This window comes from Heterocephalus glaber, unplaced genomic scaffold (assembly GCF_053883595.1).
Source record: "Heterocephalus glaber isolate CG9 unplaced genomic scaffold, H.glaber_assembly_v1.0 deba00001004, whole genome shotgun sequence".
NCBI lineage: Eukaryota > Metazoa > Chordata > Mammalia > Rodentia > Bathyergidae > Heterocephalus > Heterocephalus glaber.
This window is the reverse complement of record NW_028258179.1, coordinates 3,969,748-3,987,768: the sequence shown is the minus strand read 5'-3', so window position 1 is coordinate 3,987,768 and position 18,021 is coordinate 3,969,748. Positions and strand designations below refer to the sequence as shown.

Sequence of the window (18,021 nt, the reverse complement as noted above, 5' to 3'; positions counted from 1 at the left end):
TTAGAGCCTTGTTGGAGCACTAGGCACAGCCTGCAGCCCTCCCTGGGCAGATGTCCCAGCCAAGGATCCTGCCCAATTGCAAAGCACATCCTGCAGGCTCCCATACAGAGCCCAGTCAGTGACACTATCAACTATGGGGCACAGTCTGTGACACTGTCTGACCAGGAAGCCAGGAAATGGCCAGGAGAATGGACCCAGTCTGTAGCAAGCACCAATTGTAAACAGAATTTGTAGTCCTGCCCAACCTAGAGCTTGAGAGTAACCTCAGGTGACCTTACAGCATAACCAGCATCCCCATCCTTGGGTGAACCCAGTCAGTGAACCAACTAAAGTGTGGAGCTTGTACTATGCCTGATCACAAAGCACTACTGGTGGCCCTGTCCAACAGTAAAGCACAGTTATAAGTCTTCCACAATCATAGAGCCCAGTCTGTGGTCTTTCCACATAGCTAACCATGGAGCTAGACAGCATCTGTGCCCATGTGGAGAGATCGCCCAAAGGCTTTATTCAACCTTATAGCATGGGTTCCTGCCAAACATGAGCCTTTAATACTAAGCCTTACTTGCTTCTAGATGCCACCAACTGACCTATCCAGAACCCTAGGCTGACTGACTGTCAAAGGTGTTTTCTTGCTGAAGCAAACCTGTAAAGGTTGGGAGAGATTATTGCTTCCTCAAATGTGTAAATGTGCAAACATTACTGTCAGGATTCAAGAATCATGGATAATCAGGAAAAATAACACCAGGTAAAGAAACTAACATGTTCCGGTAACTGACTCTAAAGAAATGGAGATGTTCAAAATAAGAATTAAAATAATCTTTAGTGAACTACAAGAAGACAAAGAAGGAAAATAACATGTGAACTGCAGGGGACCACAATATTCATTATGTCCAAAGTAGGCTGTAAGCAGTGCAGGCTGTAAAGAGTTAACCTCTCAACTGGCTTTTTTTGAGAAGTGAGTCCAGCTAAGCCTATGTGCTGAAGTTAGTGACTCACACCCAAATTGCATTCCCACAATTAAAACCTTCTTAACTAGAAGGACAAGGTTCTAATTACAACCTTATATTTTGTCTATTCTTTCCTAATTTGAGAATGCTTTGCCTTGTCCTTTACAAGCCTTGCTTGCATTAGTTTCCACAGAAACTGCATGACTGCATGTCCTCACGTGCAGTTTCCCTTTAGCACATAGTTCACCTTTACTCCAATTTGATTACCAATAAAAAATCAGTGGCTTGGGCTGACCAGTGCCTTTGCTGCTTGCACCAGGATTGGTCATCCTGGCTCCCTGGTTTCTTTGTCCTCTTAGTTCTGTCTTTGAGGTTTTTTTCTGCAGAGGTCTCTGATAACAAACAAAATGAGAACTTCACCAAATAGATAGAAACCATAAAAAATTCAAGAGATGAAGAATACAATGATTGAAATAAAAAATTCAATAAAAAGCTTCAAGAGCTGACTAAATCCAGAAAAAAAAAAGTCAGTGAACTTGAAGACAGGTCATTTAATTATCCAGAGGATCAAAAAATAAAAATAAAGAAGTAGAATAAGTAAATAAAGCCTATGGACAGAGAAAAAATAATAGAACTCATATTTAAAGAAATAATTATCTCACAAATATCACATTGTACCTAATAAGTACATACAATTATTATATTTCAATTTAAATAAGAAATCACAGCTTAAAACTTCCCAAATTTGGCCAGAAAAATGAACATGCACATTCAAGAAGTCCAAGGGTCCTAAAACAAGTTGAATTCAAAAGGTCTGCGAGAAACACTATAGTAAAATTGTTAAAAATCATAGACACAGAATTTTGAAAGCAGCAATGGCAAAGAAGAAACCAAGTGAGAAATTTAAAAGGAAAGAATTTGAAATAGCATCTCTCTATATTGTCCAGGCTGCCCTTGAATTCATGAGCTGAAGTGATTCTCCTGCCTCAGCCTCTCAAGTATCTGTGACTGCAGGCATACACCACTGCTCCCATCTCAGAAGATATCTTGAGACAAATGAAAATGGAGACATAACATGCAAAAATTTGCTTATGACAGAAAAGTTTATACCTATAAATACTTTTATTAAGGAAAAAATAGATATCAAATGAATGGCCTAATTATACACCACAAAGAACTAAAAATATAAGAACAAACTAAGCCTAAAGTTAGCAGAGGTAAGAAAAACTGAAGATCAGACCATAAATAAATGACAGAATATAAAAACAGTAGAAAAGGTCAATGAAGCTGGGTGTGGTGGTGCATGCCTATAATCCTAGCACTTGAGATGCTCAGGCGGGAGGATCACTTCCAGTTAGAGGCCAGCCTGGACTATACAGTAAGACCTTGTCTAAAAAAAATAAATGAAACTAAGAGTTGATTCTTTGAAAGATAAACATAATTGATAAAATCTTAGCTACACTCACACAGAAAAATGAAAAATAATTCAAATAAAGTTATACATGAAGGAGAAAATAGTAAAACAGATACCATAGGTATGCAACAGATCATAAAAGACTCTGATGAACAAGTATGCACCTAGAAGAAACCTAGAAGAAAAGGTAAATTCCTGGAAACATACATTGTATCATGACTCAATCATGAAGAAATAGAAAACCTGAATGGAACAATAACAAAGATTGAATCTGTAAAGAAAACTCTCCCATAAAAAAAAAAAAAAGTAAGTCCAGATTGCTTCACTGGTGAATTGCACCAAACATTTAAAGAAGAAACTAGTATTAATCTCTCTCAAATCTGAAAAAAATGTCAAAGAGGAGAGATTACTTCTTAACAAAGCCAGCACCACCCTAACATCAAATTCAGAAAAGAACACTACAAAGAAAGGAAATCACAGGTCAAATTCCTGAAGGACATAGATGTAAAAATTCTCAACAAAATACTAGCTAATCACATTCAACAGTACACCAAAAGGACGGTTCTCCATTATCAAGCAGAATTTATTCCAGGAATAAATGATGGTTTAACATAGGCAAATCAATAGATGTGACACATCACATTAACAGAATGAAGGACAAAAAGCTTATTATCATTTCAACAGATGCAGAAAAGGCATTTGACAAAATTCAGAATCTTTTAATTATAAAAACTCAAAAACTAGGTATAGAAGTAATGCACTTCAATATAATAAATATTATATACAATAAACCCATACTAACACCATATTCAGGAACAAAAAGCTTTTCCTTTAAGATCAGAAACAAGAAAAAGCGTGCTGCTTTTCACCTTATTCTGTTAGTATTAGAAGTCCTATCCAGGAAAAAAATGAAAATAAACAGCATCCAAATAAAAAGGAAGAAGTAAAACTGTTTGTAGGCAATATGATCTTACATATATAAAACCCTAAAGACTCCCTAAAAAACTATCAAAACTAACAAAGAAATTCAGTAAAGTTGAAGGATAAAAACATACAAAAAAATCAGTTGTATTTCTATATACTAACAACAAACTATTTGGAAATTAAGAAAACAATTCTATTTACAATAGCAACAAAAACAATACAATTCTTACAAATAAATTTAAATAAAGAATGATTTGTACTGAAATGTGTAAATCATTGATGAAAAATTGAAGAAGACAAAAATATGTAAAAAGATATTCTATATTTGTGGGTTGGCATATAATTAATATTGTTAAAATGTTTATACTACCCAAAGTGATTTATTTATTTATTTATTTATTTATTTATTTATTGGTACCAGGGATTGAACTTGGGTCCTTGAGCTTGCAAGGCAGGTGGTGGAACCATTGAGCTAAATCCCCAGCCCCCCAAAGTGATTTATAGATTAAATGCAATTCAATGTCATTTTACAGAAATAGAAGAAAGTTCTAAAATTTGTATGGAAACACAAAAGTCTTCAGATAATCAAAATGATCCCGAAATAGAAACAAAGTTAGGGGCGTTACATTTCCTGATCTCAAGCTGAGTTGCAAAGCTGTAGTAATCGAAAGGTATGCTAATGCCTTAAAATTAGACATATAATCGATGCAAAAGAAATGCAATTCCAGAAATAAACTCACAAATATAGTCAACTAATATTTGACAATAGTGCCACAAACACTATGAAGAAAGAACTACCTATTTAATGAATGGTACTGGAGAAATTCAGTATCCACATGCAAATGGATTTTTAAACTGCTCCCATACAACTTGAAACTATAAAATTCCTAGAAGACAACATAGGGAAAAATCTCCTTGACATTGGTCCTGGCGATGATTTTTTTGGTTATAATACCAAATGCACAAGGAATAAAAGAAAAATAAACAAGTGGATTTGTACCAAATTAGAAAACTTCTGCACAGTAAGGGAAACAATAAAGAAAACAAAAAATCAATCTACAGAAAGGGACAAAATAGTGAAAACAGCATATCTGATGCAGGATTAACATCCAATATATATATATAAACCTCTGTACTGGCCAGCCTTCCTTTGGCTGGGATAAGATACTTAACATCTGCAAATTAAAGGAGAGGTTTATTTTGGTTCATAGTTTCAGAGGATTCAGTCCATAGTCAATTGACCTCAAAGAAGGAACATCATGGTGGAAGGGCACGGTGGAGCAAAGCTACTCTCGCTTCACAGTGGCCAGGAAGCAGAGCACAAAGGGAAGAAGAGGATGGGCCCCAGAACCAGAAACAGGCCCAAAGTCATGACCCAATGGGCCACTTTCTTCAACAAGGCTCCAATAGCCTATTCAGTTATGAACTCCTATAGCCCATTCAGTTATGAACTCATCAACAGGTTAGTCCATTGATGAGGTTAATGTCCTCACAATTCAATAACCTCTCCAAAAATCTCTTAATCCATCCAATTTGATGATCAAGATTAACTGGCACAAGTTCATTACTTGTCAGCTTGACACTAATCATAACTCTTTAAATCATACTTAATCTTGTAATAAAAATAACAAATTCATCGCTCTGCTGAACATAATACAACTATCCTACATGCAGTCAAAAACATACTAATATCTTCCAAAAATCTCTAGTGTCTGTGGCACATTGTGGTGAGATATACATTCCAGAGGACTTTGGCAGTTCCACTCCCATGGCCTTGCCAAGTGCAGTGAACACAGCCTGTCTCTTGTGCCACCTCAGGTTGCTGCCTCCAGATTTCCATGTTCCTGGCATGTCCAACTTCTTTGAGTCTCCACTGCACCTTTGGATTCATTACTCTTCTCGTACATATGCCTCACAGAAGCTCCTGGCAGAGACTTTGTCTGCTTCCCAAGTCTCCTTTTGAAACCTGGGTGGAAGCCTCCCTGAATCTATAACTCTAGAATTCTGCATGCCTGCACAGCAAGCATCATGTGGATAACATCAAGGTCTGCTGCCAGTCTGAGCAGTAGCCAGGCTCTGTTGGAGCTTCATTGGCATCTGAGTGTCTTGATGGTTGAACATGGTGAAATGAATTGGAGAACCAATTCCCTAGGTGGTCCTTCTCTAGCAGGAGGCCCAGTGGTTCTCTTCTCAAATCAAAGGTTTATACTTTTGCATCCTTCAGCCTATGATAGGTGGGGTCCTGCTGATTCTTGATTTGCCCTCAATGCATCTTCCTGCTTGTCTCCATTCAAAATACTCAGATTCTTAATAATGGCACTAATCTCTTCAGCAACCACACTTCCTTTGGCCCTAACTTTAACATGCTTCTTTTCTGGCCAAACTGAAAGTTTTTCAAATTTTTCTGCTCTGTTCTGCTTTTTGCTCCCATTTTTCATTATAAATTTAGAAAAAAGCAGCCTGAAGTACCATACCGTAGCCTGAAAATTGAGCTGCCTTAAAATTTTCTCTGTCAGATCAATTTGTTTGTTTCCTTTAATCTTGGCTTTACAAAAGTTTTAGGGCATTCACAGAATACAGACTAATTATTTGCCAGAATGTAACATGAATGTTCTCTGGTCCAATTCGCAACAGAGTCCCTGTTCTTGTCTTAAACCTCATGAACCTGGCCTTTACTGTCCTCATTTTTATTGGCAACCAGATTTTTGAGCTCTGACCAGAATCACCCTTCAGAATCTGTTTACAGAATTCTAGGGCTTCTATAGTCTATAGTTCTAAACCTTCCCAAACTATACCTGCAAATCAGTTCCAAAATCTTCTGAACCAACCAGTCAAACATCATCACAGCAATGACCGCACTTCTTTAGCACAAATTTTTTATATTGGTCAACTTTACTGCTGCTAGGACAAGATATCTGACACTTGCAACTTAAAAGGTTTATTTTGGCTCATGATTTCAGAGCATTCATTCCATTATTGGCTGGATCCAAGACAGAAACATGATGGTGGAAGGGCATGGAGGAGTCAAGCTGGAAAGCAGAGCACAAGGGAATAACCAAAGAGGAAAGGGCCAGGAACCAGAAATATTCCCCAAAAGTCATGGGTCCATGGGCCATTTCCTCCAACTAGGCCTCACCACCTACTAGCCCATTCAGTTATGAACTCATCAATGGATTAGTCCATTGATGAGGTTAGTGCCTTCATCACAATCCAATCACTCCTCACAATCCATTCAAGCTGACAATCAAGATTAACTGATACATTCATTCAACTCAAGAGAAAAAACTTCACTCAAATAATATATGCAAAGAAACTAAATAGACACCATTACAAAGAAGACACATACATGATCAACAGCTATATAGAAAAATACTCAGCATCATTAATCATCAAATCAAAACCACAGTGAGATACCAACTCATACTTGTTTGGATGGCTAGTATAAAAAAGATGAGAAATAAGCAGTGTTGGCAAGGATGTGGAGAAGATGGAGCCCTTGTACACCACTGGTAGGAATGTAAATTTGTACAGCCTTTACAAAACAGTATGGAGGTTCTTATTAAAAATAAAATACCGTATTATCCAGCAATTCCATATCTGGATATATAACCAAAGGAAATGAAATCTGTATGTCAAGGAGATATCTCCATTCCCATGTTCATTGCAGCATTATTTACAATAGTGACAATATGGAAAGGAAACAATTTAAGTGTTTATTGACAGGTAAATGGATAAAGAAAATGTGAGATTCATATATTATGTATGTGTATGCATGTATATACATATTCAACAGAATTTTTTCAGCTATTAAAAAGAAGGAAATTCCAACCTTACAACAACATGGATGAAGAAGGCATTATTCTCAGTGAAATAAATCAGACAGTGAAAGACAAATACTGTATGATCTCATTTATATGTGGAATCTGAAAAAAATCAAACTTGTTGAAGTAGAGGATAGAATGTGGTTACCAGGACTTGGTTATGGAAGAAATGTTGGTTGAAGACCATAAACTTTTGGTTCTAGAATGAATAAGTTCTGAAGATGAATAAGCATAGTGATTGCAGTTAACAACTGTACTGTGTAATTGAAATTTTCTAAAAGAGTAATATTAAATATTCTCAAAACATACAAATGGTAACTCTGTGAGCTAAAGAATGTTTACTAACTTGAATATGAAAATCATTCGACAACATATATATATATATATCAAATCATCACATTGTACACTATAAATGTATAGTTTTGTCAATTATACCTAAATAAATCTGAAAAAGGACAGTGTGGTCACAACTAAGTATTTTAACTTTTAATTACTTTTTTTTTGGTACTGGGGATCGAACTCAGGACCTTGAGCTTGCGAGGTAGGTGGCGGAACCACCGAGCTAAATCCCCGGCCCTTAATTGCTTTTTTATTCAAGCAATTTATATTATGTTCTGTGCTCCTAAAGTTTTGTATTATGCTTACACATGAGATAATTTCTGTAAGATGCCAAATGTATTCTTAAATTTTAGATATAATTTTAACTGAAAAATCACATTCTTGAAATAAATAAACACAATTTTATAGGCAGTTTTTAAAAAGCTTGTCAAGTTCGGAGAATGAATATTTAAACCCCATACTAGTTATGTAACAGTGAAAAGCTAGACCATAAAGTACAAAAAGCAAGTTATAAAAGTTCCAGAAAATAAAAGCTACTTTCCTACAAAGGCATGAGCATCTGATTGAAGTTGTAATTTTCATAGGGAACCCTGAACAGAGAAAGATTTAAAAACCCAAAATTTTAAGTGAAGAATAATCTTGAACTAATAAGACACTTTCAAAGGTCATTTGGGGTTGGAAGGCAAAATTAGTGACTTCAAGGAAATAGAAACCTCATTTTTTTGTCAAGAACTTTTCTCAGTTTTAAAGCTGCATGAAGCAAAAGGCTAAAAATATAAGACTAAGTCTCGAAAGAGTAGAGAAGTCTTAACTGTAATCTATTGAAATTACTGAATGTCCTCACCTAGGGGCAGAGCAAACCAAAGGTATTTATTAAATCTTATCTGAAAATACAAGCTAACCTTACTCATTTCATGCACTGGTCTGCTTAAGGTAATCAATAACACTATGTTACCTTCCCAGAACAGGAAAGGGGGAATCACTTTCATGTGGAAGGTAACATCTAGAGACTCTTGTGTCTTTTATACACAATGTCTAGAACTCAATCAAAAATTAGTAGACATGTCAAAGTACAGTACTATATGACCCAACAAAGATAACAGATGATCCATAGATTGGAATTAACACACACAAGTAGTGATTATAATGCTCAAGTAAATGGATGAAAATGTGGAGAAAATACAGTTGGAAAATTCCAACAGAGAACTGAACTCTACAAAATATAATCCAATGGACTGCAGACCAAAAAAAAAATGCAGTTTCTTAAATGCAATAGAAGTGTTTAATGGAAGATTGAATACAGAAAAAGACATTAGTGAAGTAGCACGCTGGAAGACAAATTAGTAGAACATATCCTCTTGAAGCATGAAAAACAGAAAAATTTAGACAAGTGTGTAGGAGATACGTGAGACATGGGCTACATGTCTAATGTAACTTCCACTCGGAGTGTTAGAACAGGAGGGAAGGGAATAGAGGGGAGGGAAGAAGTAATATCTGAAGAAATAATGAGAGGATTTTCCAAAATGGATAAAAGTCATCAACCCATAAACCCAAGAAATCCTGAAAATTCCAATGGGATTAGTAAAATGACAAAACCTAGACACATCCCAGTGAAACTGTTAAGACAAAAATCTTAAAAGCATTCAGAGAAATAGTTCGTGAGTTGCCCCCAAATTTCAAGGCATGAGCTTTGAGAAATGACAATCCACCAATCGATCTGTCAACCTCCGTGAGGTTCTGTTGAGAGGCAGTGCTCAAGCAGCTTCAATCTCACCCTATCTTTCAAAATAAACTTCAAAAGCCAGAAAAACCTTTTATAATGTTATTAAATCGTGGAAGAGATGAAAGCACAGCAAGGATTTACCAGGCAGAGGGAGAGGGACAGGAGACATCGGGAGGTGTGCAGGCAGAAGCCGCTTTTGATTGAGGGCATCTGCTGGTTCCAGAGAATCTGAGTCTCACGTCTGACAGCCTTAGGGTGAAAGGGACACATACTGAGCCCAGAGGCCACAGGACGGAGGGTCTATGGGAATGGAGCCCCAGTACAGGCAGGGATAGTGCACGTCACGCCTTCACAGTGAGAATAAAGCAAAGGGCACAGGCCTGGCCTGGAACTGCTTCCCGTAAATGGCTTGGTTTCTTTGAATGTATTTAAAAGAGTTGTCCATTGGTGTGCTGAGGCACTCGAAGTAGCAAATGCAAATCCTTTCCAAAAAGTAAACCTTCACCATGTACGTAAATGCAATCTATAAGTGACTTTTCATATAATGCTAGGACTCAGTCAGATAACCAGCAACAAAAGCAAAATACTCTTTGTGAACAGAAGATGGAAAGGGGAAGAGAGCAGCTGCATAGCCGAGAAGGCTGGAAACACCGCTTTACCCAGATGGTCAAGGTCAACAGCACTAGTGAGCCCCGGCCCCCAGGTCAGTTCTGCCACCAGGCCCGCTGCACGCTCTCCTACAGGCTTGAACCCAAGCCAGGGCACTGAACACTTCTAGGCACTGATAAACGTGTTTAGCTTGTTTCCAGGGACACTGAATTAATCCCATCCCTGAACCAAATAGCTAAGTCCCCATTGAAACTCTACAACCTGACCCCTCACTGTGGACATACATGGGTAGAACGCCGCTCGCTGTCCTTCGAAAGCACCATGTTCCCAGCTCACCTAGGAAGTGCACTGGGCCCATCTCTGGGGTGCTTAGAGAGTCTTTCTCTGGAGTTCCTCCTGACCCCATCTCGTGACAGTCACTTGTGGGAACTTCCTTGCTACGTTCTTGGGGGCAACTCCAGCCATGAGAGGAGCTGGACAGAACAAGCAGTGATGACTCACACTGGGGTCACCGTCCCCCGGCAGGGTGTAATGAGGAGATCACATCCCTGTTAGGGTGTCTTTCATAAAACCTGCAACCCCGGCGGAACCACAAAAAAACCCCATAAAGACAAACCCAAAATGGGAGACGCTCTACCAAAAGCCTGACCAGCATTCTTCAAACTGTCAAGGTCATGAAGGACAAGGGAAGGCAGAGAAACACAAACGGGAAGAGAGCAGAATAGGAAATGCAAGGTGCTGTCCTGGGATGAACCTGGGAACAAGAAGCACATGAATGGAAAAACTCGTGGGGCTGAGAAGTCTGGCGCCATCTACGGCCATAGCACCCTGAGCGCGCCAGATCTCAGCCGAAAAGTCTGGAGTTTGGTTAACAGCAGTGATGTAGCAGAATTGGTTTTTCTCATTTTGGCAAAAGCATTGGAGTCAAGCAAGAAGATAAAATCAGAGAGAAATAAAACTGGGTGCAGAGTAGACAGCAGCCCTGTTATGTTATCTTGGCAACTTTTCAGGAACTATAAAGTTATTCCAAAATAAAAAGTTCATTTAAAAAAATCTTTGTGAGAGCCAGAAGAAACAACAGAAACCAGAGCCACCAACATTCTACACTGAAAGTATCAGATGCTACTTGTAAAATGTCTTTCGCCTGAGGGGGGCTTTTTATTTAAAAAGAAAGGGATCACCTATAATTATGCAGTGACAAAAGCTTATTCATGGGGATGGGGATCCATGTGGGCAATTGCTATCATGACTTCCATTTAATGTAATACCTGAAGTCCCAGCCAACGCAACAAGGCAAGAAACAGAAGTAATAAATATAAGGATTTGATAGGAATAACGAGACTCATCATTTATAAACCATATAAATTCATTGATATATTCTATAAACCTGTATTTAATTCATAAGAACTAAAAGAGTACAGCATAGTTCAATGTATTTTTAAATCTTAGCAACAGATCACTAGAAAATTGATTTAAAATACACAGTTTATAATAGTATAAAGATGTCAAATGACTATAAAAGAAATCTACCAGAAGTACAAAACCTGCAAAGAGGAAAATACACATTGTATTTAAAAATATTTTGAGGGGCCAGGGATTTAGCTCAGTGGTTCCACCGCCTGCCTCGCAAGCTCAAAGACCCAAGTTCGATCCCCAGTACCAAAATAATAATAATAATATTTTTGAGAAGCTGGGGGTGTAGCTCAGTGGTAGATCAAGAGCCTAGCTGTGCAGGGCCCTGCGTTCAATCCCCAGCATTGCAAAGAAGAAGAAAGAAAATATTTAAAATAAATAACACACTTATATCAATACTGCAAAACTGTCCATTTTCTTGAAATTGTCTCATAGAGGCAATGCAATTGCAGCAAGGTTTTGATGCGGTGATTTGGAAATGCAGAGATCAGAGGAGACACTTTGGAAGGCGAGCAGAAGTTTTGCTCTCCCAGCATCAGGAGTCACAGGGAAGCCGCTGTCACCATGGCAGGGTGACATAGGAGCCAAGCAGAGAAGACAGACACACCCCCTGCCTGATGGTCACTCAGTGAGCAGTCAATGGTGTTCTCAGAAAAGCGGATGAAAATCAAAGTAGAACCTTTAAACTGTCACTCAGATGGGAAACAATTCAGTCTCAGGTAAGACAGGAAATGTGAACAAATTGCTCAGCTAACCTCTGAACGAGTGGAAAACTTGAGGTTAAGTGCTCAGGCCAGGCCTGAGAGAGGTGGTCTGAGAAACCACAGCAGGCTCGTGAAGAAATAAAGGAACACAGGATGCAAAATCCAGGCAGAGTGAATGAATAAGAACAGCTCAAAAAAGACCAGCAGAATGTCCCTGAAGTGTGTAGCACCATACCAGAGCGAAGTGCAGCAAGCTTGAGATGATGAATTAACAAGATGCGGCTTGAAGTGGAGCTTGCAGGGCTGGGGAAAGAACTTTAGGTCCCCTCTTGGAAAGAAACACAATCAGTCTCTTTACAATCAGAAATTACAAGAAACAAACTCGTTAAACACTAAATAATTGTCATGGAGGGAAAGTTGGAAGCAACCATTATGAATACAAAGTGAAAAATCAGAAAGAAACTGTTGGTGTTCATGGAACTCGGCAGTAACTTTCTGCATCCACTTACTTATAAAAGTGAGGATACCGCTTAAATTGATAACACAACAGATCTATACTTTTTTTTTTGGTACCAGGGATCAAACTTGGGTCCCTGTGCTTGTGCAGCAGGCGGTGAAACCACTGAGCTAAATCCCCGGCCCAACAGATCTATACTTTAAATTTTAAGTTTTCATAAGACAAAAGTTAAAAGATAAAGAAAATATAGTTTTCCAAGATGTTTAGGAAAGTTAAGGATAAACACCTGAATTACCCTGGCAAAAAAAGAACCAGCAATAGAACAGGGAATTTGAAGAGCAAGAAACAAACAAATAAACAACAACTAAAATAATCAACTGCCCACTTAATCAGGAAAGTACAAGCTTAACACAAGGTGCACCTCCTTTACCCATCACCTTTGCAAAGGTTGGGTGGGTGTGTGGAGGTCCATCATCCTGTTCGTGTTTAAGACATACATTGATTCAGTCCCTTTCAAAGGAATCTGGGAGAATCTTATAAACAAGTATATACTATTGTCTTTTGCCTCAATAATTCCACCTTTTCATTGTTTTTGACACAAGACAAATACTTGCATACATACAAAATACCAAAAAGAAGTATGTAAGCAGAGTTATTACAGCTTGTTAATAAAAGCGAACAAGTGAAATAATCTATATGTCCATCTCTACAAGTCCATCAAAGGGGGACTGGCCTAAAAACTGTGGTACACATATAAACACTATGGACTAGTATGAAATGGTTAAAAAGAATGAGGGAGATGTACAGGTATTAAAGTGAAAAAGATCACTAGGTGTCTCATTTTAAAATAAGTAATGCAAAATGCAGACCAGCATGTACAACATCATCCTCTGAAAACAAGATATCTCTGTGTAGCAAGCAAAATATAGTTTTCTTTACATCCCTCTACATTGTTTGAAATTTTATAAATGAGATTGTATTATGTATTTAGTTTGTACTTAAAAACTAAAAATATTAAGTAATGTTATTTCTGATCCCACTATAGGAGAAAATATTGAATTTCTGTCATTTTTTCTCATCAGAGCAATCCCCCCCCGACCAGAAAATTAAAGTGAAAATCTAAATCCTCCACCTGTACCAGCCTTTTGCCCTTCTGGGCTTTTCTCTTTCTTCCTTTGATCAAGAGGCCCCGGCGGCCCTGGGACAGCCCCGGAGCTGACCACCAAACATGGCTGGTCTTGGACAGGTAGCAGGCTGCAGCACCAGGGCTTGAAAAGAGGCGGAAAGTTTACCCGGAAGCTCTCTCTGAGCCAGCATCTCTGACCCCAGCACGGAATGGGGAGGGAGCAGAGGAAATGAGAGCAGTCAGAAGTCAAGCGGAAATAACATATCCCTGCCGCAAAGCACTGCCCTGTCCAGAGTCCCTGGCAGCTGAACAGCAGCTGCAAAACAAGAAAGCCATGCGTTCAGGGACAACTTGAACTTTCACCGACAGCTGAGCTGCTCAGGTTTAAAAGCCCCGTTTCCTCTTTGCCCACGCTGACTTCATTATACCCTAGCTTACTCTTGTGAAGTAGACTGAACTAAAGGAGAGCTGTGGACACTGGTTGAACTCAGGACTCTAAAGCAGCAATACTGCCGGAGGAGGGGAGGATTAAAGGAGGAGGAGAGACTCACCTGGTGCTCAGGTCCCGGCCCCCATCTGCCATCTTCCCTCCCAGCCCTGCCTGGGCCTAGGATGGTGGCCTCCGGTCCCTGTTTCCCTGCCTGAGTCCAGAGTGGCTGCGAGGCATGGAGCAGGAAGTCAGTCGGCCAGCGGAGGAGGCAGGGCTCCGCCCCAGTGGGGAAAACAGAAGTGAAAGTATTTATTCAGTCTCCTCCACTGTCTGCAAAAAACAACTCCCTCCTGCTTCAGGCTCTCACCTTTCCCAGAATGTGGTTGTAGGGGATGAGGAGGGGCCTGATTGTCTGGGCCTGGAGGACAGGGAAGCGGTCCCCAGGGACAAGCAGGACCAGGTCCCGGGAGTCCCCTTGTTTGTGCAGAGACAGAAAAAAGAAAAAAGAAAAAAGAGACCCACGCAAACCCGAACTGTTTTCAGGGCTCCTGCCGGCTAAGAGCGGGGCTTGGTGTGCAGGGGGCAGGAGGACCCAATGTACAGCGGTCCCTAGGCCGAGACAGCTGGGAGTGGGCAGGGGAGGGGGGCGGAAGCCAGAAACTTGCAGTCTTCTGTGAGGCCCGGAGCAGAGCCTGTTCTAAACACAGTTAGGTCCTCACATTCGGACAGAGAGCCGAAGAATGCAGCAATGCCCAGCGTTATGACGAGGGAGGGAGGTAATGGTCTCAGAGCTCCTGGAAATCAGCAAGAGGTAAGAGAGAACCCTCCACGCCCCTGGAGCCAGACGTTGAGCCTCCCGAAGGGCAAAAATAATATTTCAGGGGCAGGAGTTTCCGGGTGCCTGGCTGTGGCTGGTTCCCTAGCCTGGGGTGATGAGGAGACTTCAACCTCAAAGACCCCTCCAGATTCCTGAGATGGGGACTCCGGAGGGGGTAGACGCTTCTCGCAGGGGCAGGATGGAGGTGTGAGCTTGGGTGATCTAGCAATGAAAGCAGAGCGAGGCTCGGTGGGGCCACCTCCACCCCGGGTGATGCCCATGCCTAGACGTTCCTAGTGGCTTCTCAGTCACTGCCCACAAAGCGAGAAGTGACTGGAGGACTTAGTCTGTGCTGGTACAGAGTCAAAGATAAAGAAACAGGAGCAAAAGCGAATGAAAACGGAGCCACAATACACAACCAGGCCCCAGACTCCTGGGCCGAACTGCGGGACAGAGCCAGGGAGGCAGCAGAAGCTCAGGCCTGCAGCGACTCCAGGGTGCACAAAGACAGGAGCTGGGCGGAGGCTGGAGAGGACTTGGGCCTGGATTTGAAATCATGTTCCTTGGAATCCGACTTCTCCCTGCTGTCAGGAAAGGCGCTGCCCAGTGGCATTTGAAACTATGGAGGAAGAGGGTTTCTATCGTCACTCTGCTGCTCTTCCCCTAAAGAAGTGAGCACAGGGGAGGCATCTTTTCCAGTGGACGGGGAAGGGTCACCGCACCCCTACAGGTACTGCATATTCTTTCTCTCTCCCTCTCTCTCCCCCTCCCCCTCTCTCTCCCCCTCCTCCTCTCCCTCTCCCTGTCCTTCTCCCTCAGTTGATGGGCAGAGGGACTAGTAAACTAAGCCTCTATTTAGCACGGTTCTGCTCTGCTCATGTCCTCCTTGGGACATAGTGGCCCAGGCAAGGCCTTGCACACATTACACCAGCCCGCTCTCATGTCCTCTCTCTCTTCTTCCTTTGCTCCTGGACCACTGCTGACCCGGGCACTGCTTCAGTGTGCCAGCCTTTCCGTGGGTCTGCTAGGATCACAGTTACAATGAGGTCAGTGAGCTGCAGGCCAGGCAGGGAGACCCGCTGTGATCGGCCTTCCCGGGTGGGCACTGCCTCACTAGGGCTGCTCCTGCTGTAGGGAGGAAGGCGCTTATGTCAGAGGGGATTGGAGGCAGCCGAGCATACACGGCCTTGCAAGAGCAATGGCAGTTTTAAGTCTCTGTTGGCCTCTGCGGAAAAAGCAGAAAATGTCAGACACGCCCACCCCAGCGTCAGAGGCAGGGTGAAGTCTAAACTCCTGCTGGACTAATCTGAAGGAAGTAACAGGACCCCCGGGGTCTTTCCATGTGCAAAGAGCACCAGTAGTAAGTGTGTTTTGATGCTCCCATCTGTCCTTTATTTTTTTGACTCTGAGTTGGTTTAGAACTCAGGTGGGGAAAGGGATGAAACTGGGAGGGGCCTCCCACCCCCGAAAGATGTTTAAGCACCCAGGATTGCTGGAGGTGGAAATGTGATTATTCCCAATGCACGGGCAAGGAGTGGGGTGGGCGCGTGGATGGATAGGAAGGGGTTCCCGTGGGAAGGGAGCGCTGGGGCCACTGGAGATCCATCTGGGTCCCTTCTGAGGGTCTGGGACCATCCCCGGGCAACACGCCCGGGACGCCCACAGTCCCGTGCAGCACGAGGAGGGGGAGGCTGCCCAGGGCCACATTCGGGTCCCCGCCCGCCCGCAGCACGTCGCACCCCAGCCCTCCTGTTTAGCCTCTGCTGTGTCTGTCCCCAGGTGAGCAAGTCCTGGTCCCCTGGCTTGCAGCCCATCGATACCACTCGTGCCTTTCCCAGCCCCAGCCGCTGAAGCTGGCCAGACTCGTCCAGGGCATAAGCCAGGAAGGAGCCCTTTACTGGGGCCCCTCTATTTCAGCACCTGAGGTCCCCTCAGCGCGGGCCCAGTACCGCGCTTCCTCCCGAACTTGGCTCCAGGCCAGTCTGCACTCCCCTCTAGTGGCCGATCGCGGCATTGCAGTCTCCTTTCGCCCGGGTTCCGAGGTCCTTCAGAGGAAGCAGAAACCGAAAATCCTCTTCTTGCTCAGAAACTGCCTAAATACCTTTACGTTTAAGTAAGCTCTGTTATTTCCTTCTAAAGAAAGGCGAACCGATTTAAAGAGTGGGCTCTGGGATGGTTTTAATATTCGACAGCCCGTGAGCATAAACCGAGTTCAGACCTGGACTAACCCTGCCGTCGCCCCCGTACCGCTCCCCAAAAGCCGCATTCCGGGGTCACCAGGGCGGGGAGCACCTTCCTTCTCCAGCTCCCTGCAGGCTGAAACCCCAAACCTGCCTGCCGCCTTCACCCGGGCCCTGTGGGTTAACCCTGAGAGCCCGTGCAGGCAGTTTGATTACTGTAAATCACTCCGTGGCAATGTAAAGCCTTTCTACACACCAAGCACACTACAAAATACACGGCAGGCATGGGATGAGGCTTTTAGCGGAGAGACCAGAGGGCTTCACACCCTCGAGATGGTCCGGAAATGCCCTCGCTCAGCTACGCCTCACACCTCTCCGGCCTGGGTGGCCTTCACTTCCGCCAGCGTTCAGGGTCCTCCACCCCCACAAGGTCTTGGACTCCAGATCCTTAGCTTCACTCAGCTGTTGCAGACGTAGAGCCCGACCTCCTTGACCGGAGAACGGCCCTCCACAGAGCTCCTCACTGTGTCTCAGGGGATTCCTGGCGGGGCCCTGCACCTTCCCAAGTAGGCCCACCTGCTGCCTGCTTAGAGCGGTGGGTCAGGCAGCGCCTCTCCCCCAAGGGTGGCGAAGGCGGCAGGTGTCACACCCTCCTCAGAGAGGGGAAAGGGTGTCCCTTCCTGGTTGTGGTCCACTGGGGTCCCATGGGGAGCCGTAGAGTGTAGTGTCTATGGAGCTGGGGACCACAGCAGCAGAGGAACAGTGTGGCTGGGGACAGACCAGAGCAGAGCGCGCCTAGAGCCCACAATGGCCCGGATGAACCAGCAAGCCTTTCGCAGCACGGCCACTCCTAACGGGCCTGCGAAGCCTGCCATGTCTGTTACTATGCTATTGTGCGTGGTTAACTGGAACGGCCCCCGACTGTCCTGAATCCTAGGACTCCCAGCTCAAGCCTGTGTGGTGAGAGAAGGTGAGCACCCTGAGGCAGTCTCAGTGGCCTGCACCCAGCACGTGGAATCAGCCCATCACATCAGCTTGCAAGTTGATGCTTCCCTCAGGTGGAAGCCCCAAAGCACGGACAGAATAAAGAAATGGTGAAGGAAAGGGTAGCTTTGTA

At 42.9% G+C, this 18,021-nt stretch overlaps 1 protein-coding gene across 11 annotated transcripts in view; it reads right to left on the bottom strand.

Moving 5' to 3' along the window:
* Sp100 (SP100 nuclear body protein) overlaps nt 1-15,439 on the bottom strand; it is a 76,372-nt gene extending 60,933 nt beyond the window's left edge. For 4 of the 11 annotated variants that reach the window (XR_002390301.2, XM_004868032.4, XM_021247060.2 and 1 more), the window contains exon 1: nt 14,029-15,438. Coding sequence is in view for 4 of the 11 variants with exons in the window: in XM_004868032.4 (XP_004868089.1) it covers nt 14,029-14,060 (32 nt within the window). In the remaining 7 variants the exon portion in view is untranslated. Of the gene's footprint in view, nt 1-13,483; nt 13,922-14,028 lie in introns of those variants that run through there. The other 7 variants (XR_015450563.1, XR_206223.4, XM_021247066.2 and 4 more) reach the window with 4 other exon arrangements.
* Nucleotides 15,440-18,021: the final 2,582 nt, after the last annotated feature.